Raw genomic sequence first — 14,418 nt, 5'->3', positions numbered from 1 at the left:
TGATCAATTGTAGTCATCAGATTTAGAGATATAGACGTGCAAATGTTCTTTTACATTTTACATTGAATATGCCTAGTTTACCTGAATATACTAAAACACTGTATTCCCAAAACCCATATAAAAAAATTACGTTCATTTTTTGTGTTAGAATTGTGACATTCAGTGAAGTGCTATGCGAAATTGCGAAGTGTCGAAAATATTGAAAAATGCCTGGCTTATTCAACATTATATACATGGATTCCATTACTAAATAAGAAACATCTCATTATCATTGTTGGTAGTTGAAAAGAAATAATGTTTTAGACCAAATACATTCGAATGATTCATCGAGTATATGAACTACAATTCATAATTTTTATATCTCATGTCTTGTAGGATCTTCTAAATAGCCATTGTTTCTCCAGATTATATGCATTTTGTCGGTATATTATGTGACCTCGGATACATGAAGCTCCACCATCATCAATTATATTATTTCTGGAACATTTTTCTTTGTTATCCTCCCCTCAAATTCAAATACCATCTTCGTAAGTAGTTAAGCAGAAGATTCTCCCCTGACCTTGTCAAAATTCCTGAAATATGGATATAAAAGAGCGTAGACAACTCAAAACATCAGATGCTTTAACAAAACTATTAAGATGCATATAAGTATCTCACACCACATTGCCGACTCACCTCCACTTCGCTTACATTGTCAATAACCAATTTTTATTTTGTATAAAGATATGTTGTCAATTAGTTAGTCAGTGATAGAGTCAATTATAGTTTTACAGATTGAGTAAAAATGGAAAGTCACATTATATACAACATGATTTAGAGCACGATATTATATTGCAAATAGAAGGAGCATATTATACCTGTGTAAATATAAGCATGCCAGACTATTCCCAAATAAAAGTAGGAAGTACATAAAAAGCTCAAGAGTTACAGAATGTACACCTTACAGACCGGTCCTTTACGAAAATATTAGAAAAAGATGAGTTATCTGCAATATTATAAATGTTAAAAGAAGAAAATTAAAATTGGCATTCTACTCATATATACCAAAAAGGACACCACTTAAATGTAGCTGAAAAACCTTGGGAACACAAAGATCTTTTGGATGTGATGAGAACGACTTTTACCATCTTAAAAGGTATGAGATCCTCCCATCCAAAAATCTTTCCATTAGTCTAGCATCACCAAAGAAAGGTGTTTTTCATCTCTCAACAAAATGTATATGTTGGTAGTGAACTAAACATCTTGAATAAAAATAAAAGAACATGAGATGTAGTGATGTTCATATTAGAAAATTTTAATCAAATTCAGAATGAAAAAACCACTATCAAGAAAATATCTATGTTATCCCACGTACTTTACAGAAATAAGGAAACAAAGGAAACATACTACAATAACAAAGAGCTATTTGTTCAAACATTCAACAAATAAGCATGTAAAGAGTTGCAGCAAGATGAAATTGAAACTGAAACAAAAACCAAAAGTTTGTATCGGAACTTTTATCATACATGAAAAAGAAGTAACTAAATCTTACCAATACAAACAATTGAATTACATCGTTAAACAAATACTCTGAATACAGAAATCCAAACTTACACACAAATATAAGTGAAGACTCCATGAGATAAGAAAATCAACCTGCAAAATGAACATACGTCAAAATTCATGAGTGAACATTAGGAAAAACTCAATAAAACTATTTAAACATTAGATATTACAATACTTATTAGAGGTTCGAACAATAAAATAATAATGAGAAATTCTATTAGAACTTAAATCAAACACTTGAAGGGCGAATTTTAAATGATCAAAATTTTTAAAAAGAACAAATTGTTATATTTCGTAGATATCGAATTAAAAACACCAATACAAACCATTAAGAAGATTCGGAATCAAGAACAAATCATAGTAGTAACAAAAGATTACTCGATTCCCGATAATTTAAACTTCTTGAAGGCACTCTCTTATTTCTGAGTGCTCCAATATTTTTAAAATTAAAGATGCATATATCTAAAATAATGTAAGAAGGGATTGTAAATATATTTAAGTAGACTAAAGAAAACAGTTCCTAGAAATATGAACATATAAATCATGTTTCATGATCGAGGTTGTGTAGGTAGATGTTGCATGGTAGGGCCGAAAGTAATACACTGTGTGGGATGGAGTAAGGCCCTTCTCACCTCCTACGAGTCGTCCGGCGGAAAGGACTTTCTGAATGGGGTAAAAGAACTTTGGATCGTCGTTTCATCGAAAAATAATTTCACTCCAAAACCTACAAAAGAAGAGAAAATAATGGAAGAGTCAAAAAAAAAATTCAATTCGAATTTGGAAAAGAGATAAGAAGAGCTTTGTATTTGAAGTTTTTGAATAATTCCATTTGGGGAAAATTTTCCCATGTTTGAATTTCAAATTTTGAAAACACGGCTTCTTTATAAAGCTTTAATCTTGTTATTACTTTGCTCCGTGGTTAAATCCTCATGACTCACAATTTTAAAGATACACACGGAAACCCAGCCCACGTAATGAATCAGAAATGACTCCACTATCAAGAAAAAAAGTATTAGTGGCATTAGCGGTAATATTCTGCAAGTTTGAGGTCAAAAATTCTAAATGGGTTGGAATAAGAGTTACAACTGATGTAAATAATTATAGATGATGGCAAATGATTCAACAAATGTAGCGTGCATATTTTTAGTTATCTAAAATTATACCTAATAGGATTTAAAATTGGAGTGATACATATTTTACATATTAGGTATAATATACTGACACATATATATTATACCTAACATGTGTTTAGCGTTGGAGATGCTCTAATAGTGTTAGGAATATGTGTATTAGTTTGATGATAAGTTCAGCAAAATACTTAAGTAGAAATCTAGTGTTTGTAGCCTCAACGGATAAGACCATCTTGTCTATCCGTAGAAGGAGTAGCTTTACTTAGCAATAAGTTTGGTATTGTAGCACATCTCACTTTCTGATTTCAAGCTGTAATTCTTAGATGTTGTTAGGAGATAATCAGTCATGTTGACTGCTAATGGATGTACAAATAGGAGGGCTAATTGTAAATATTTCATGCCTTGTAATTTTGTATAAGTGAAGAAGTGTCAACGAATGTTGAAGACCTTCAACGGATAAGAAACTAAGCTTCAACGGATGTCTCTAATGCTTCAACAGATAATATCCATCAACGGATAAGTGCTTCAACGGATAAAGCTTCAACTGCTAGAGTATCAACGGATAAAGCCATCAACGGATGAAAGCTTCAACGGATGCACTGCTAGAGCATCAACGGATAAAGTCATCAACGGATGAAAGTTTCAACGGATGCTCAGTCTCATAGCAGTTGATAGTGACAGTTAACAAAGCTGACAGAGGCACATGAATTGACAGAGATGTGGTAGCCTATTTCAGGAATAGCAGAAAAAAGCAGCCATTTTTAGTCTGGTTCATAATGGAAAGTCAACAGATAATTCCATATTACACTGGAATTTCTATCTTTCGTATCTTATTAGCGTCACAACCAAATAATAGTGGTGAAACGATAAATGTGTTTGTAGTGTTCATTCTTTTGCATAAACATGTCACTCGAAATTAAAATCTTGATTAATTCTACTTACGCATAAAGAGAAACATAATAATTTACAGTCATTTACGGTCATCGTAAACTTGACAATCGTGATATATTTTTTGGTTTACGTAACAAACAAATATTGGTGGTGAAATGATGAGTGTGTTTTGAAGTGTTCTTAATTTTACATAAACATGTCACTCAAAAGTAAAACCTTGATTAACACTACTTGGACAAAAAGAGAAACAAAGTTATGTTCATTCAAATGTGTTTTTGGACTGAATACATTCACCAATAGAGCTAATTTCAAGTCTGTGCAACTAAAGAAGTGGGAAATAATGATGAGATTAAAGTACTAATCACCTAAAAAGATGATTAGTGGGACACTTTTGTTAGGTTTTCATTGATTATTACCACGAAATGATTGACATGGATTAATTAGTGTGATGCTTATTCTGCGAACCTGCTGACGCATAGTCTTGTCATCCTCTGATTGCAACACAGGCAGTGTTTTTCTTCTTTTTTTTGAATGAGAGACAAATTTCATAACTAAGAAATGTCATACAGGAGAGTCTCCAACAACACATCTGAAGGAGGCGTTAACACATTTTGACAATTTAAAGAACATGGTAATTTAGCTACTAAATGAGCAACCCTATTCGCTTGTCTTTTAACAAATGAAACGGAATAACCTGGTCTAGAATCAAGAAAACAGGCATTCAGGATATGACCGACTTCCCACAAGTTGTCATGCGAATTCTGCAGAGCTCGAATATTGACTAGGGAATCTGATTCAATGGTCACTCTGTCAAGAGCTTCAGCCTCGATCACCGTAGTGACATAGCCTAACAGACCGTTTTTCCAGCAACTAAACCACCTTCATGGAACCGAAGTAGCAAGCCCATTGAGAAGGAATCTGCTCGCAGTTGTATTGCTGCATCTACATTCAGCTTGAGGCCAGAATCTGGTTTTTGCCATTCAACTGGCACACTTATAGTAGTGCTTGAGCTGTTTGCTACTTGGTTAGCACGTTTGTTTTTGGCCTCCCTCCAATCAGAGACTGTCTTCGCACTCCATTCCATAGCTACAGCTGCTGTTACTATTTTGTTTTCACAGACCTTGTTCCGAAAGAACCAATCCCCCAAAGCACTCTAGCAATTAGCGACATTTGACTAGAGGGTACACTCTCTAGTTTAGTAAGTAACCAAGATGGGGAAAACTCGTCCATTGACAAGTCATAATACGAACCCGCATACTGCCAACAAGCCGGTGCAAAGGGGCAAGCGAAGAAAACATGGAGAAGACAACTGAGAGGAAGACACACTCCCTTGGTGCTCAATGAAACAGGAACATTATTCCTACAGAAACGCCATAGAAACAACTTCATTTTATGAGGGAGATCTAATTTTCACAACTTGCTCCATCCGTTCGATTGAGTAACATAGCCAGTGCCAATATTCCGAGAATGCCACATTTGAAACCCCGTCTTGACTGAGTACTTTCCATCCCTTGATTTTGACCAGGCAAAACGATCCACTGCTGGGAGAGCAGGAATACGAGTGGACAAAATCAGTGCTGCATCATCTCTAGAAAACATATCTATAACTTTACTCCTATTCCATTCTTTTGCATTGTGCTGTAATAGCCGAGCCACAACTATGGTAATGTCAACATACGCCCTGGATTGATCAACTTTAAAGCCATCTGTTCCAGCTAACCAAGGGTCCTGAATACAGTTGATCGATTCTCCATCACCTAAAATCCAACTGTAGCCCTGCATAACTTCATTTTTAGCTGTAATGATTCCTTGCCAAATAAAACTTGATCCTGGGTTCACTTTTGCCTGAAGAATGTGAGAATTAGAAAAGAACTTCGCTTTATAAAATCTCGACACAAGAGCGTTAGGATTATGGATAAAGTTCCAGACATGTTTAGCCATGAGAGCAACATTATAGCGATATAAATTGCGAAAAGCCAGACCTCCATGGCACTTAGACATACTTAAACCGCCCCAAGCAACCCAGTTAATACCCTTTCTATCTGTAGAGCCTGATTGCCACCAGTACTTGTTCATCATCACCTCCATCTTCTTACACATCGATTCTGGCAACAGAAAAGACGACATACAGTACGACGGAATAGCTGTTGCAACATTTTTGATCAAGACTGTCTTGCCAGCACGAGAAATTTTCTTGGCTTTCCACCCTTGCAACGTTTCCCCATTCTCTCTTTAATGAAACCAAAAACTCATTTTTTCGATCTCCCAAAGAGTCATGGCATTCCAGGTACATACTATTCTGCAAATCTTTACTAACCCCCAAAATAGAGGATATCACAGCTTGCTTTCATTAATTTAAAACTCCTGACTTTAAACAATCAGCGTATCAGAAACATTGAGATAAGTATAATCTTTGACTTCATTGCAACGATGTTGAATATCAAGGGTTAACTAAACAGCAGCAGTTTAGCATTACTTGAGATTGTAAACCACACCTGAGCCTCACAACGTACAACTGCCATCACATGATCGTTGTATTCCTCAATATTTATTGGAGGAAACAAAAAGTGTCTCCGAGCATATAGCTGCATATAATTTTCATAAAAGTTAAAAAAATTCATAGTTAAAAATGATATTTTATTGCTCAATAATAGTAAATTATACATACGCATAACTGGTAAGATTTATGATGCTACCTCTATGGTTACTACTAGTTTTATAATTTTGCAATAGGCTAAGTGATAGAGAGATAATTAACCAATATAATGTCGATCGTTTCTTCTTTACTGTTGTACATGTGATAGCGTGCATCCGAAAACAGAGCATCATGAAGCAGAGGCTAATTATGCAGAATTATCAACCTCAATTAAACACCTGATGTGTCCAAATGACTTTCATTTTTTTTCTTCCAACTATGATAATGAAGCCTGTGTTCTGGTACTCCAAACCACGATATTATGATGATAAGAATAAAGTCTGTGTTATATTATGCATTCTAAAGACTGCCCAAGGTTCGCAATTCGCATTTTAACTCTCTAACAAATGGCCCAACTTGTGCTAATTATTCAGAAACACACTTATTGCACGAAACATGCGAAGAAAACTTTAAAACTACCTCAAATCCACTTCCATTTACGTAAAGCCTAACCATTAATGACAAAGGTATCTTATTCATGCTAAACACGCATAAAGAACCAATTCAAAACAATGTGCGAAAAACCAAATCAAACCTCATAAATGCAGTCACCAATAAACGCAAACGACGCAGCATTGTAGACAGCATTGTAGGCGGAGTTGGTAACCAAGCATCATACCCCATAAAAGTAGTGTCACTGAGTTCCACTGTCACAAAAACAACACGATTAGGAACGCAAAACAAGCAATAAAAACATGCACACCAAGTGTTCGACAAAATGTCTGAATGAAAAATAACCTTGTTTAGAGTCCTGTTTGGCGTGACTGTGAGTTTGGGAATTACTGTAAGGGATTCTTTGGTGTGTGTCGAGTGGATACTTGCAAATGTCATGGTTCAGTGTGTCATGGTTCAGTCTTCAGTGTTAACATTTTTAAATTTATTTTATATAAAATAATAGTATTTTCTTCTGTTTAATATTCCTTTAAAATCATATTTTTTTTGCTAATCAATAACACACACGTCACGGGTTGAACTCCTAATCTCCATTGTACAAGAGCCCAACCACTGCACAAAAGCTTCCCGATGTCTTAGAAAAGGTCCTTCTGATATTTGGGGCTGGTTAAAACCCTAAAAAACATCATCAACCTCTTTCACGGTGGCATATATGGAATCTGTAGCAGCAGCAGGAATAATTGGCGGCACGGTTTTACATTTGCCGTCTTCTTCTTGTTTTTCTCCGAGAAAAGTATTATCTCTTGTTAATATTCGTTCTTACCGGAATAATTTTGATCAATTTTCTTTGAGATCAATTACTGTTCCTTCCCGTCGAATAATTACTGTAGATAAGCAGGTTTCTTCTGTTTATAAGTATAATTCTACGACTATTCCACTAGTCGATAAGCTGGACCTCCGTCGACTAGACTCCATTTATCGACATGACAACCATGACAATAACTACAATGCTAATCATGCTAACAAATTACTTATGATGATAAACAAGTCCAGGGAAGTTAGAAACTCCCCTAATTGTCACCGTAACAAATTTGTTGATACGCTCTCTAGAATCTTAGCATCCTTGTTATCATACGGACTACTCTTCGCATTTACTATCACTATGCATACCTTGTATTCTAGAAATTCTGCATTGGCAGCCTCTTATGATAGAATTGGTGGATCATCATCGGTATTATCCACATTGTTATCATCTACGTCTCATTCCCCTTCTTGCAATTGCGAGAAGACTGGTCAATCTATTAACATAAATATTGTGTTTCCATATGTGTTTCAATTATGCGCTTCTGTGACTGTTACGCTACTAGCCAATCTTTATGGCATGCTACCACCCGTATCTGGGCCAATTAATGATGTCTAAACGACGTGGAAGTGTGTTCTTCTTTCAGGTTTGATGCAAATCTTCTTTTTTATACAATAATGTTTACAATAATATGTGCGTGAGTATTTGAAATACACATCAAGATTTTGAATATATTATTTTCATTTTTCTGTGTCTTTTCTCTTTTGCTACTTCATTAAGGTTGCGGTTTCAGACAAGGAGCACACATTACGAAAGAGGCTCAAGAAATTAGCTGAAAATGCAGATGTATCAACCTTAAACGGTCTGAACTACGTATTGAAAGGTGCACTCACTGACAGAACCCTCTTTTTTCCCTCATAGTTTTTACTCCTCAAGTTAGCTAATTTGGTTAGGTAACTACGCATTGAAAGGTGTACTAAACAAACAAACTTTGATTCGCTAACTCTTGCTATCTGGAATTAACCTGTTTATGGTTGCTGCAACTTTACAAATCCCTAACAACTTTGCAGGGTAAGGAGGGTTGTTATTAGTAAAAACCTGTCAATTCCTAACTATACAATTCTTATATCATATAGTTAAATAAAAATTCACTACAAGATTTTTTTTTAAATCTACCGGCTTCTAGTCCATGCAATTATATACTGTCTAACATACTTAATATTTACTACATAGCAGACTTACTGAACTATAGTTATAAGTCCGAGTGTCGAGTGTCCTACCGGGTACTTGAGGCGAAATGAAGAGTTCAGGTAACATACCTCAACAATAGTTTGAAGATATGTACCCCATTGATTCTACTAGTTATCCCCATATTATGTAAAATAGGTTGCAGATGTAAATTCTAGGTACTTCTGATGCAGGTTAATCCTTTATCAGTTGTCATAAAATAATAGTAAATACTCTTTTATCATCATTGCCAATGATGAAAGGTCCACTGTCATTTCTAGCTAGGTTGATATATCTGTATATAGTTTGATGCAATGTGGGTTATTAAAAGCATTTAGTCTATATCAAAGTTTTTAGTAAGGCTAATTTTTTTTTGTTAAGTTGTCAATTGTAAGTATAAGCATGTATAACTGTTTGTGATTACAGGTTTAGCATATATATAATATGGAGCTACATAATAATTTTTACCTTTTCAAATATTTGCAGAGGTGGTAAAAGCTCTTCTGCAATATAACGATTCCTCTATCCATTTTACCAAATTATGTGTAAGTTCATTGTGTGTGTTTTCACCTGCATATCTAGTCCATTAGAATAGCCTATTAATTTTTTCTAGAAATTTGCGGAGTATTATTTCAAATGCACAAAATGTATTGCACATCATATTTAGTTGTACCTTAGTTGGGTACATATATTTGAGAAATTCTAGAGGTCCCAAAATGGATCCTGTGAATGACAAGACACGTTTTAATTAGGGGTATTCATAGCATTTATAAGGAAAAAACCAATAAAAATTTGACCTCATCATTTGGAAGCTCTGGAATTGCTATATGTTTTTTTGCATCGACATGAACTTTGTTGGTTTTATGTGTATTAAAAGCTCTGGAATTGTTTGTATGTTGTAGACCTAACTTTGATGTTTCACTTGAGACGTCACTATATTTACTCAAGTGTGCATGCTTCAGAGTTCATACCACTTATTCTAACATAAAGGATCAAGATTAGCTTGGGATGATTGCAAATGCCCCATAATTTCTTTAAAAATATACTAATAGATAATAAGACATGCTTCTAAAGTCACAAAATATTGCAGAGTATCACTGCACCTATGATGCAATTAAGAAAGTGGTTCGAAGAATTTCTAAACAGAGAGCTTCGGATGGAAGACGTTGAGTATACATTGTTAAATACATTGGTAAATGCAGACGACGATGGTGAACATAAAGACGACGATGGATTCTACTGGTTGTCCCATATTATGTAAAATAGGTTGCAGATGTAAATTCTAGGTACTTCTGATGCAGGTTAATCCTCTGTAATTTCTAGCTAGGTTGATATATCTGTATATAGTTTGATGCAATGTGGGTTATTAAAAGCATTTAGTCTATATCAAAGTTTTAAGTCAGGCTATTTTTTTTTGTTAAGTTGTTAATTGTATGTATAAGCATCTGTAGCTGCTTGTGATTACATGTTTAGCATATATATAATACGGAGCTACATAATAATTTTTAACCTTTTCAAATATTTTGCAGAGGTGGTAAAAGCTCTTCTGCAATATAATGATTCCTCTATCCATTTTACCCATTTAACTGTAAGTTCATTGCGTGTGTTTTCGCCTGCATAGCTAGTCCATTAGAATAGCCTATTAAAATTTTCTAGAAATTTGAGAAGTATTATTTCAAATGCACAATAAGACATGCTTCTAAAGTCACAAAATATTGCAGAATCTCTATGCACCTATGATGATGTTAAGAAAGTGGTTCGAAGAATTTCTAAACAGAGAGCTTGGGAGAGACGACGTTGAGTACACATTGTTAAACAGTTTGGAAAATGCAGACGAGGATGATGAACATAAAAACGAGACCAGTATGGTTAAATCTAACAGCAACACTGAAAATGTGTATACTGTGGTTACTGTGTTGGTGCTTGCTACTCGTGAACACTTGATCCCATGTTTCAAGGAAAAGGGAAGAACTTGTACTCATTCCTTTGAAGTTCTCCAAACACTTCAACGTATCCCAATAAATGAAATACAGGTAATTGACTGAAAAATATACAGTCCACAAATTTTCTCATATACCTGTTTTTTAATTGCTTTTTTTTTGAGTTGTTTCTTACATCAAAACAGTCTGTTGAAGTATTATGGTCACCGCGAAAAGATAATGAGGTTTTGTTGGAGGATCAACTATTGAGAGACTTTCCCGGTCTGATACGAATAGAAAATGGATTTATCTACACGAGTAGTATATAAAAGGTTAGTCGACTTGACAGCTTTCAATAATCTATCAAGTTACATAAAAAATTCTGAATTAATTTATCATCTTTTTTCTAATTTGGTTTTGCTATTACTACTATAAATATCTCTTTCAGGCACATGGTAATAAAACTCGGACTTGTGAGAGTTTGTCATATCACAATTCGGCCAAACTGAATGCATGTGTTTGCAGAGGACATGCTTCTTTAATTACCCAGTTTGTATGCCGCTTTGTTTCTCAAACATTTATAGTTGTAGTCCTTGCTGCAACGTAGCTGTGCGAGGAAGACTCTATTATAATTTGATGTACAAATGGATATATTGATTACAATGGTTTGGTTTTGTTATTTATTCTTAGCTCCAAAGATTTTGATTACCCTGTTAATCAGTTCTGTTATTTACTTTGGTTGAAATTGTGATAGAAAATGAAAGAGGAATTTACACCATATATATTACTTCATTCAAACTATGAATGACAATATTACTTTATAGCTTAGGAAAGAATTGGATTCATTTTCGCCTAAATTCTTTTTATGTTCACTCTACATAGTTCTCAACTTCAGCGTGCCTGCAAACTTCCGGAGAGCCTTTTAGAGAATGAATAATAGATGCAGAACAAGAATCAAAAACAATTTGAATGTAAGTGCAAGTATCTATAGTGTAGCTAATCATTGTTATAAGTTCCGATAATTATCATACACTGGAGCTACTCTAAATAGCCTATCATGTCTAGAAATTTGAGGATCCTTGATTAATTCAAAAAGACACTATGTATTTTGCATGATATATTAGTGATAGAATGAGACATGCTTCTGAAGTCGCAAGTTTTCCTGACAGATTATAGCTTCCTGAAGAGCTTAAGCAAGAATTACGTAGAATTTCTAAATTGAGAGTTCTAGAGCCATGGCATAGATGAGAATGTAACTGTAAATATAGATGACAAAGTTGAATATGAAAACATCCCTTGTTTGTTTTATACATCCCTTGTAGAAAACCGAGTGTCTGTCAAGGGGCGCTAGCGCATCCCTTGTTTTGAAGCGGTTCGGGTTTTCAGTAGATTGGGCAGGCCGTGATTCCCTGCCTGTCTTTGCTGACTTGCTTCCAAATGTAGTTCCTGGTTATAATCGGCCATTCAGACTTCTTCCTTATGGGATACGACCTGTTTTAAAAGACCGGGATATGAGACCATGGCAGCAACCTCACGCTGGGGAAACCAGCCAACCGATGAAGAAAGAGAGAAGATAATGTAAGACTCAGCTTTGGCCAGACATGCTTCTCTGGTCAGGTATCTTGAGAAGAAGCTTTCTCTGGTAAGTATTAGATACACTAGTACAAGTGTTCCTTTCATGACCTGCAAATCACTTTGAAACATCATACCATATCTGAAGTTTTGTTTCACATGCTCAAAACTTCAGGCAAACAGGAAAGTAAAGAAGGCCGAGAAGGCTTTACAAAAGGTGCAGGATTATCTGGAACCATCTTCACTCCCTAATGATCTGGCAACCTTAAGTGACAAGGAGAGATTTCTATTTCATAAGATTGGCCTGGGTATGAAGCCTTTTTTGCTTCTAGGTAATCGCTCCCACTCTAGTAGTAATGTAGTATCCTTCTGATTTTATAACAAGAGCTGAGATTAGTATTATATGGTTGTTTAAGGACTGGGAGGAATTTTTGACGGAACCATTGACAATATGCACTTGCATTGGAAGTATCGTGAGCTGGTAAAGGTAATAGTTGACGGGAAAAGATTTGCTCAAGTCAAGCATATTGCCATTGCTCTCGAGGCAGAAAGTGGTGGAGTACTAGTATCTGCCATGAGACCCAAAAATCTCCTTACCAGAAGGCAGGCTTTAGCTCGATCAATTGAACTTCAGAGACGTGAGGAAATGTCCAACAGGAAGGTTCTTCCTCTTAAAAATATATAAAATTTCCCAAATTGGAGCAAGTAATAGAAAGTGTACATTTTACGTGCATTCTGTATGGCATCTCAATTGATTATGTTCTAGACTGTTAGTCTATTTCTGATCTATATTAAAACATTTCCAGGCACTAAAGCATCATATTACTGAGTTACAAGGAAAGATTAAGAAGCTGAAGCTTGAGTTGGTATGTTTTCAGACTTTTGTTTTAAAATTTGCAGGAGGATACGTTTTACTCGAGGATAGATGATGCTTCTGACAGTGATGAAGATGACGATGATCGTGTCAATGAGATAGATATACTTTAATGTTTTGCTTGCTTAACATATTTACATACTGCAAGATAATTAGTGATTGAAAAATAGCAGCAGTAGTGATATTTCTTCTTTGCTGCAAGTTAGTGTGTATATTGCATTCTTTACTTGCTTCATCTTTAGTGGGAATGCATCAGTGATATTTGTAGCCAGGTTGCTTTGTTTTCTGCTTAGTTTCAAGTTAATTTGTTTTATTTAATATTAAATCAGAAACAGGTTTTACAATTGGGTGAGGGGTTCACAGGATCAAAGCCCCTTTTGGTCAAGCACATGGCCGGAACCCTACCGGAATTTCTGCCGGAATCTGGAAAAAACTCTAGATTCCGGTAAAAAGTCGGCAGTACTTGTCGATTTCAAAACAACCGGCCAAACAAAACTTAAAATCGGCGATAATAAATCGAAACCGCGGTTACTCCAGCCAAAAAACCGAACATTCGACTAACAACATCATTTATGTCAAATTGAAACTTAAAGTCTACGAATCTATTCATACCATCATAATCATCAAACAATTAGCATATAATCTGGAAAATCAAATAAAATTTTTACAGAAAACCCTTTTCTTCGACCTTTCATAAATCAAATTCAATTTGTTTTTATGAAACTGATGAAACGAACAGGTATAGGATGATTCGGGCTTCAATTTCGTTACTCAAATTCCAAAAACAAACACTCCTAGGTTCTCGTATCTTCAACAATCGATTCGATCTTCAGCGAGTTCGAGTAATCGGGCTCGAATGCGGGGTTCGAATCTGGACTCGTTTTAAAATCGATATAATTTGTATTCACATGAAAAATGAGCGAAATTGATGTTCAAGATCTATCATAGAATGTATTTATAAAAATATTCGATTGTATGACAAAAAAAAATATTCGATTTAAATTTATAATTATGTTTATAAAATATACTACATGTATCATGTAGTAGATACATGTTAACAGAATATTTAAATCATACCCCATAAAAGTAGTATCACTGAGTTTCCACTGTCACAAAAACAACACATTAGGAACGCAAAACAAGCAAATAAAACCATGCACACCAAGTGTTCGACAAAATGTCTGAATGAAAATAACCTTGTTTAGAGTCCTGTTTGGCGTGACTGTGAGTTTGGGAATTACTGTAAGGGATTCTTTGGTGTGTGTCGAGTGGATACTTGCAAATGTCATGGTTCAGTGTGTCATGGTTCAGTCTTCAGTGTTAACATTTTTAAATTTATTTTATATAAAATAATAGTATTTTCTTCTGTT

At 34.9% G+C, this 14,418-nt stretch overlaps 2 protein-coding genes and 2 long non-coding RNA genes across 9 annotated transcripts; 2 read left to right on the top strand and 2 right to left on the bottom strand.

Moving 5' to 3' along the window:
* Positions 1-282: 282 nt before the first annotated feature.
* On the bottom strand, positions 283-1,215 carry LOC141701962 (uncharacterized). The gene is made up of 3 exons (XR_012566944.1): positions 1,079-1,215; positions 858-985; positions 283-572 (listed from the first exon to the last, which is right to left on the bottom strand). It is a non-coding gene; the product is annotated as an uncharacterized LOC141701962 (long non-coding RNA).
* Positions 1,216-6,014: 4,799 nt separating this feature from the next.
* LOC141701974 (uncharacterized) lies at positions 6,015-7,116 on the bottom strand. The gene is made up of 3 exons (XR_012566958.1): positions 7,000-7,116; positions 6,797-6,908; positions 6,015-6,151 (listed from the first exon to the last, which is right to left on the bottom strand). It is a non-coding gene; the product is annotated as an uncharacterized LOC141701974 (long non-coding RNA).
* On the top strand, positions 6,446-11,285 carry LOC141701973 (FLUCTUATING-LIGHT-ACCLIMATION protein 1, chloroplastic-like). Of its 5 annotated transcripts, none has more exons than XM_074505698.1 (8): positions 7,077-7,447; positions 8,237-8,339; positions 9,170-9,228; positions 9,774-9,984; positions 10,213-10,271; positions 10,405-10,716; positions 10,809-10,934; positions 11,051-11,285. In XM_074505698.1, the coding sequence occupies exons 1-4, from the start codon at positions 7,367-7,369 to the stop codon at positions 9,942-9,944; spliced, it is 414 nt and encodes a 137-aa protein (XP_074361799.1). In that variant the 5' UTR covers positions 7,077-7,366; the 3' UTR covers positions 9,945-9,984; positions 10,213-10,271; positions 10,405-10,716; positions 10,809-10,934; positions 11,051-11,285. The 5 variants fall into 5 exon arrangements, 4 of the variants coding, with proteins under 4 accessions (XP_074361801.1, XP_074361799.1, XP_074361798.1 ...); XM_074505697.1 differs by having other exon boundaries at positions 7,198-7,447; positions 9,774-9,969; XM_074505699.1 differs by lacking the exon at positions 7,077-7,447 and adding an exon at positions 8,049-8,102 and having other exon boundaries at positions 9,774-9,969.
* An 821-nt stretch (positions 11,286-12,106) lies between these two features.
* Positions 12,107-13,167, top strand: LOC141701972 (CRM-domain containing factor CFM3, chloroplastic/mitochondrial-like). Of its 2 annotated transcripts, none has more exons than XM_074505696.1 (4): positions 12,107-12,244; positions 12,350-12,506; positions 12,591-12,835; positions 13,075-13,167. In XM_074505696.1, the coding sequence occupies exons 2-4, from the start codon at positions 12,485-12,487 to the stop codon at positions 13,159-13,161; spliced, it is 354 nt and encodes a 117-aa protein (XP_074361797.1). In that variant the 5' UTR covers positions 12,107-12,244; positions 12,350-12,484; the 3' UTR covers positions 13,162-13,167. The 2 variants fall into 2 exon arrangements, with proteins under 2 accessions (XP_074361797.1, XP_074361796.1); XM_074505695.1 differs by having other exon boundaries at positions 12,981-13,150.
* The last annotated feature ends 1,251 nt before the right edge of the window (positions 13,168-14,418 follow it).

Source organism: Apium graveolens, unplaced genomic scaffold (genome assembly GCF_009905375.1).
Source record: "Apium graveolens cultivar Ventura unplaced genomic scaffold, ASM990537v1 ctg4474, whole genome shotgun sequence".
In the NCBI taxonomy this organism is placed as follows: Eukaryota; Viridiplantae; Streptophyta; class Magnoliopsida; order Apiales; family Apiaceae; genus Apium; species Apium graveolens.
This window is presented reverse-complemented; position numbering and strand designations above follow the sequence as displayed.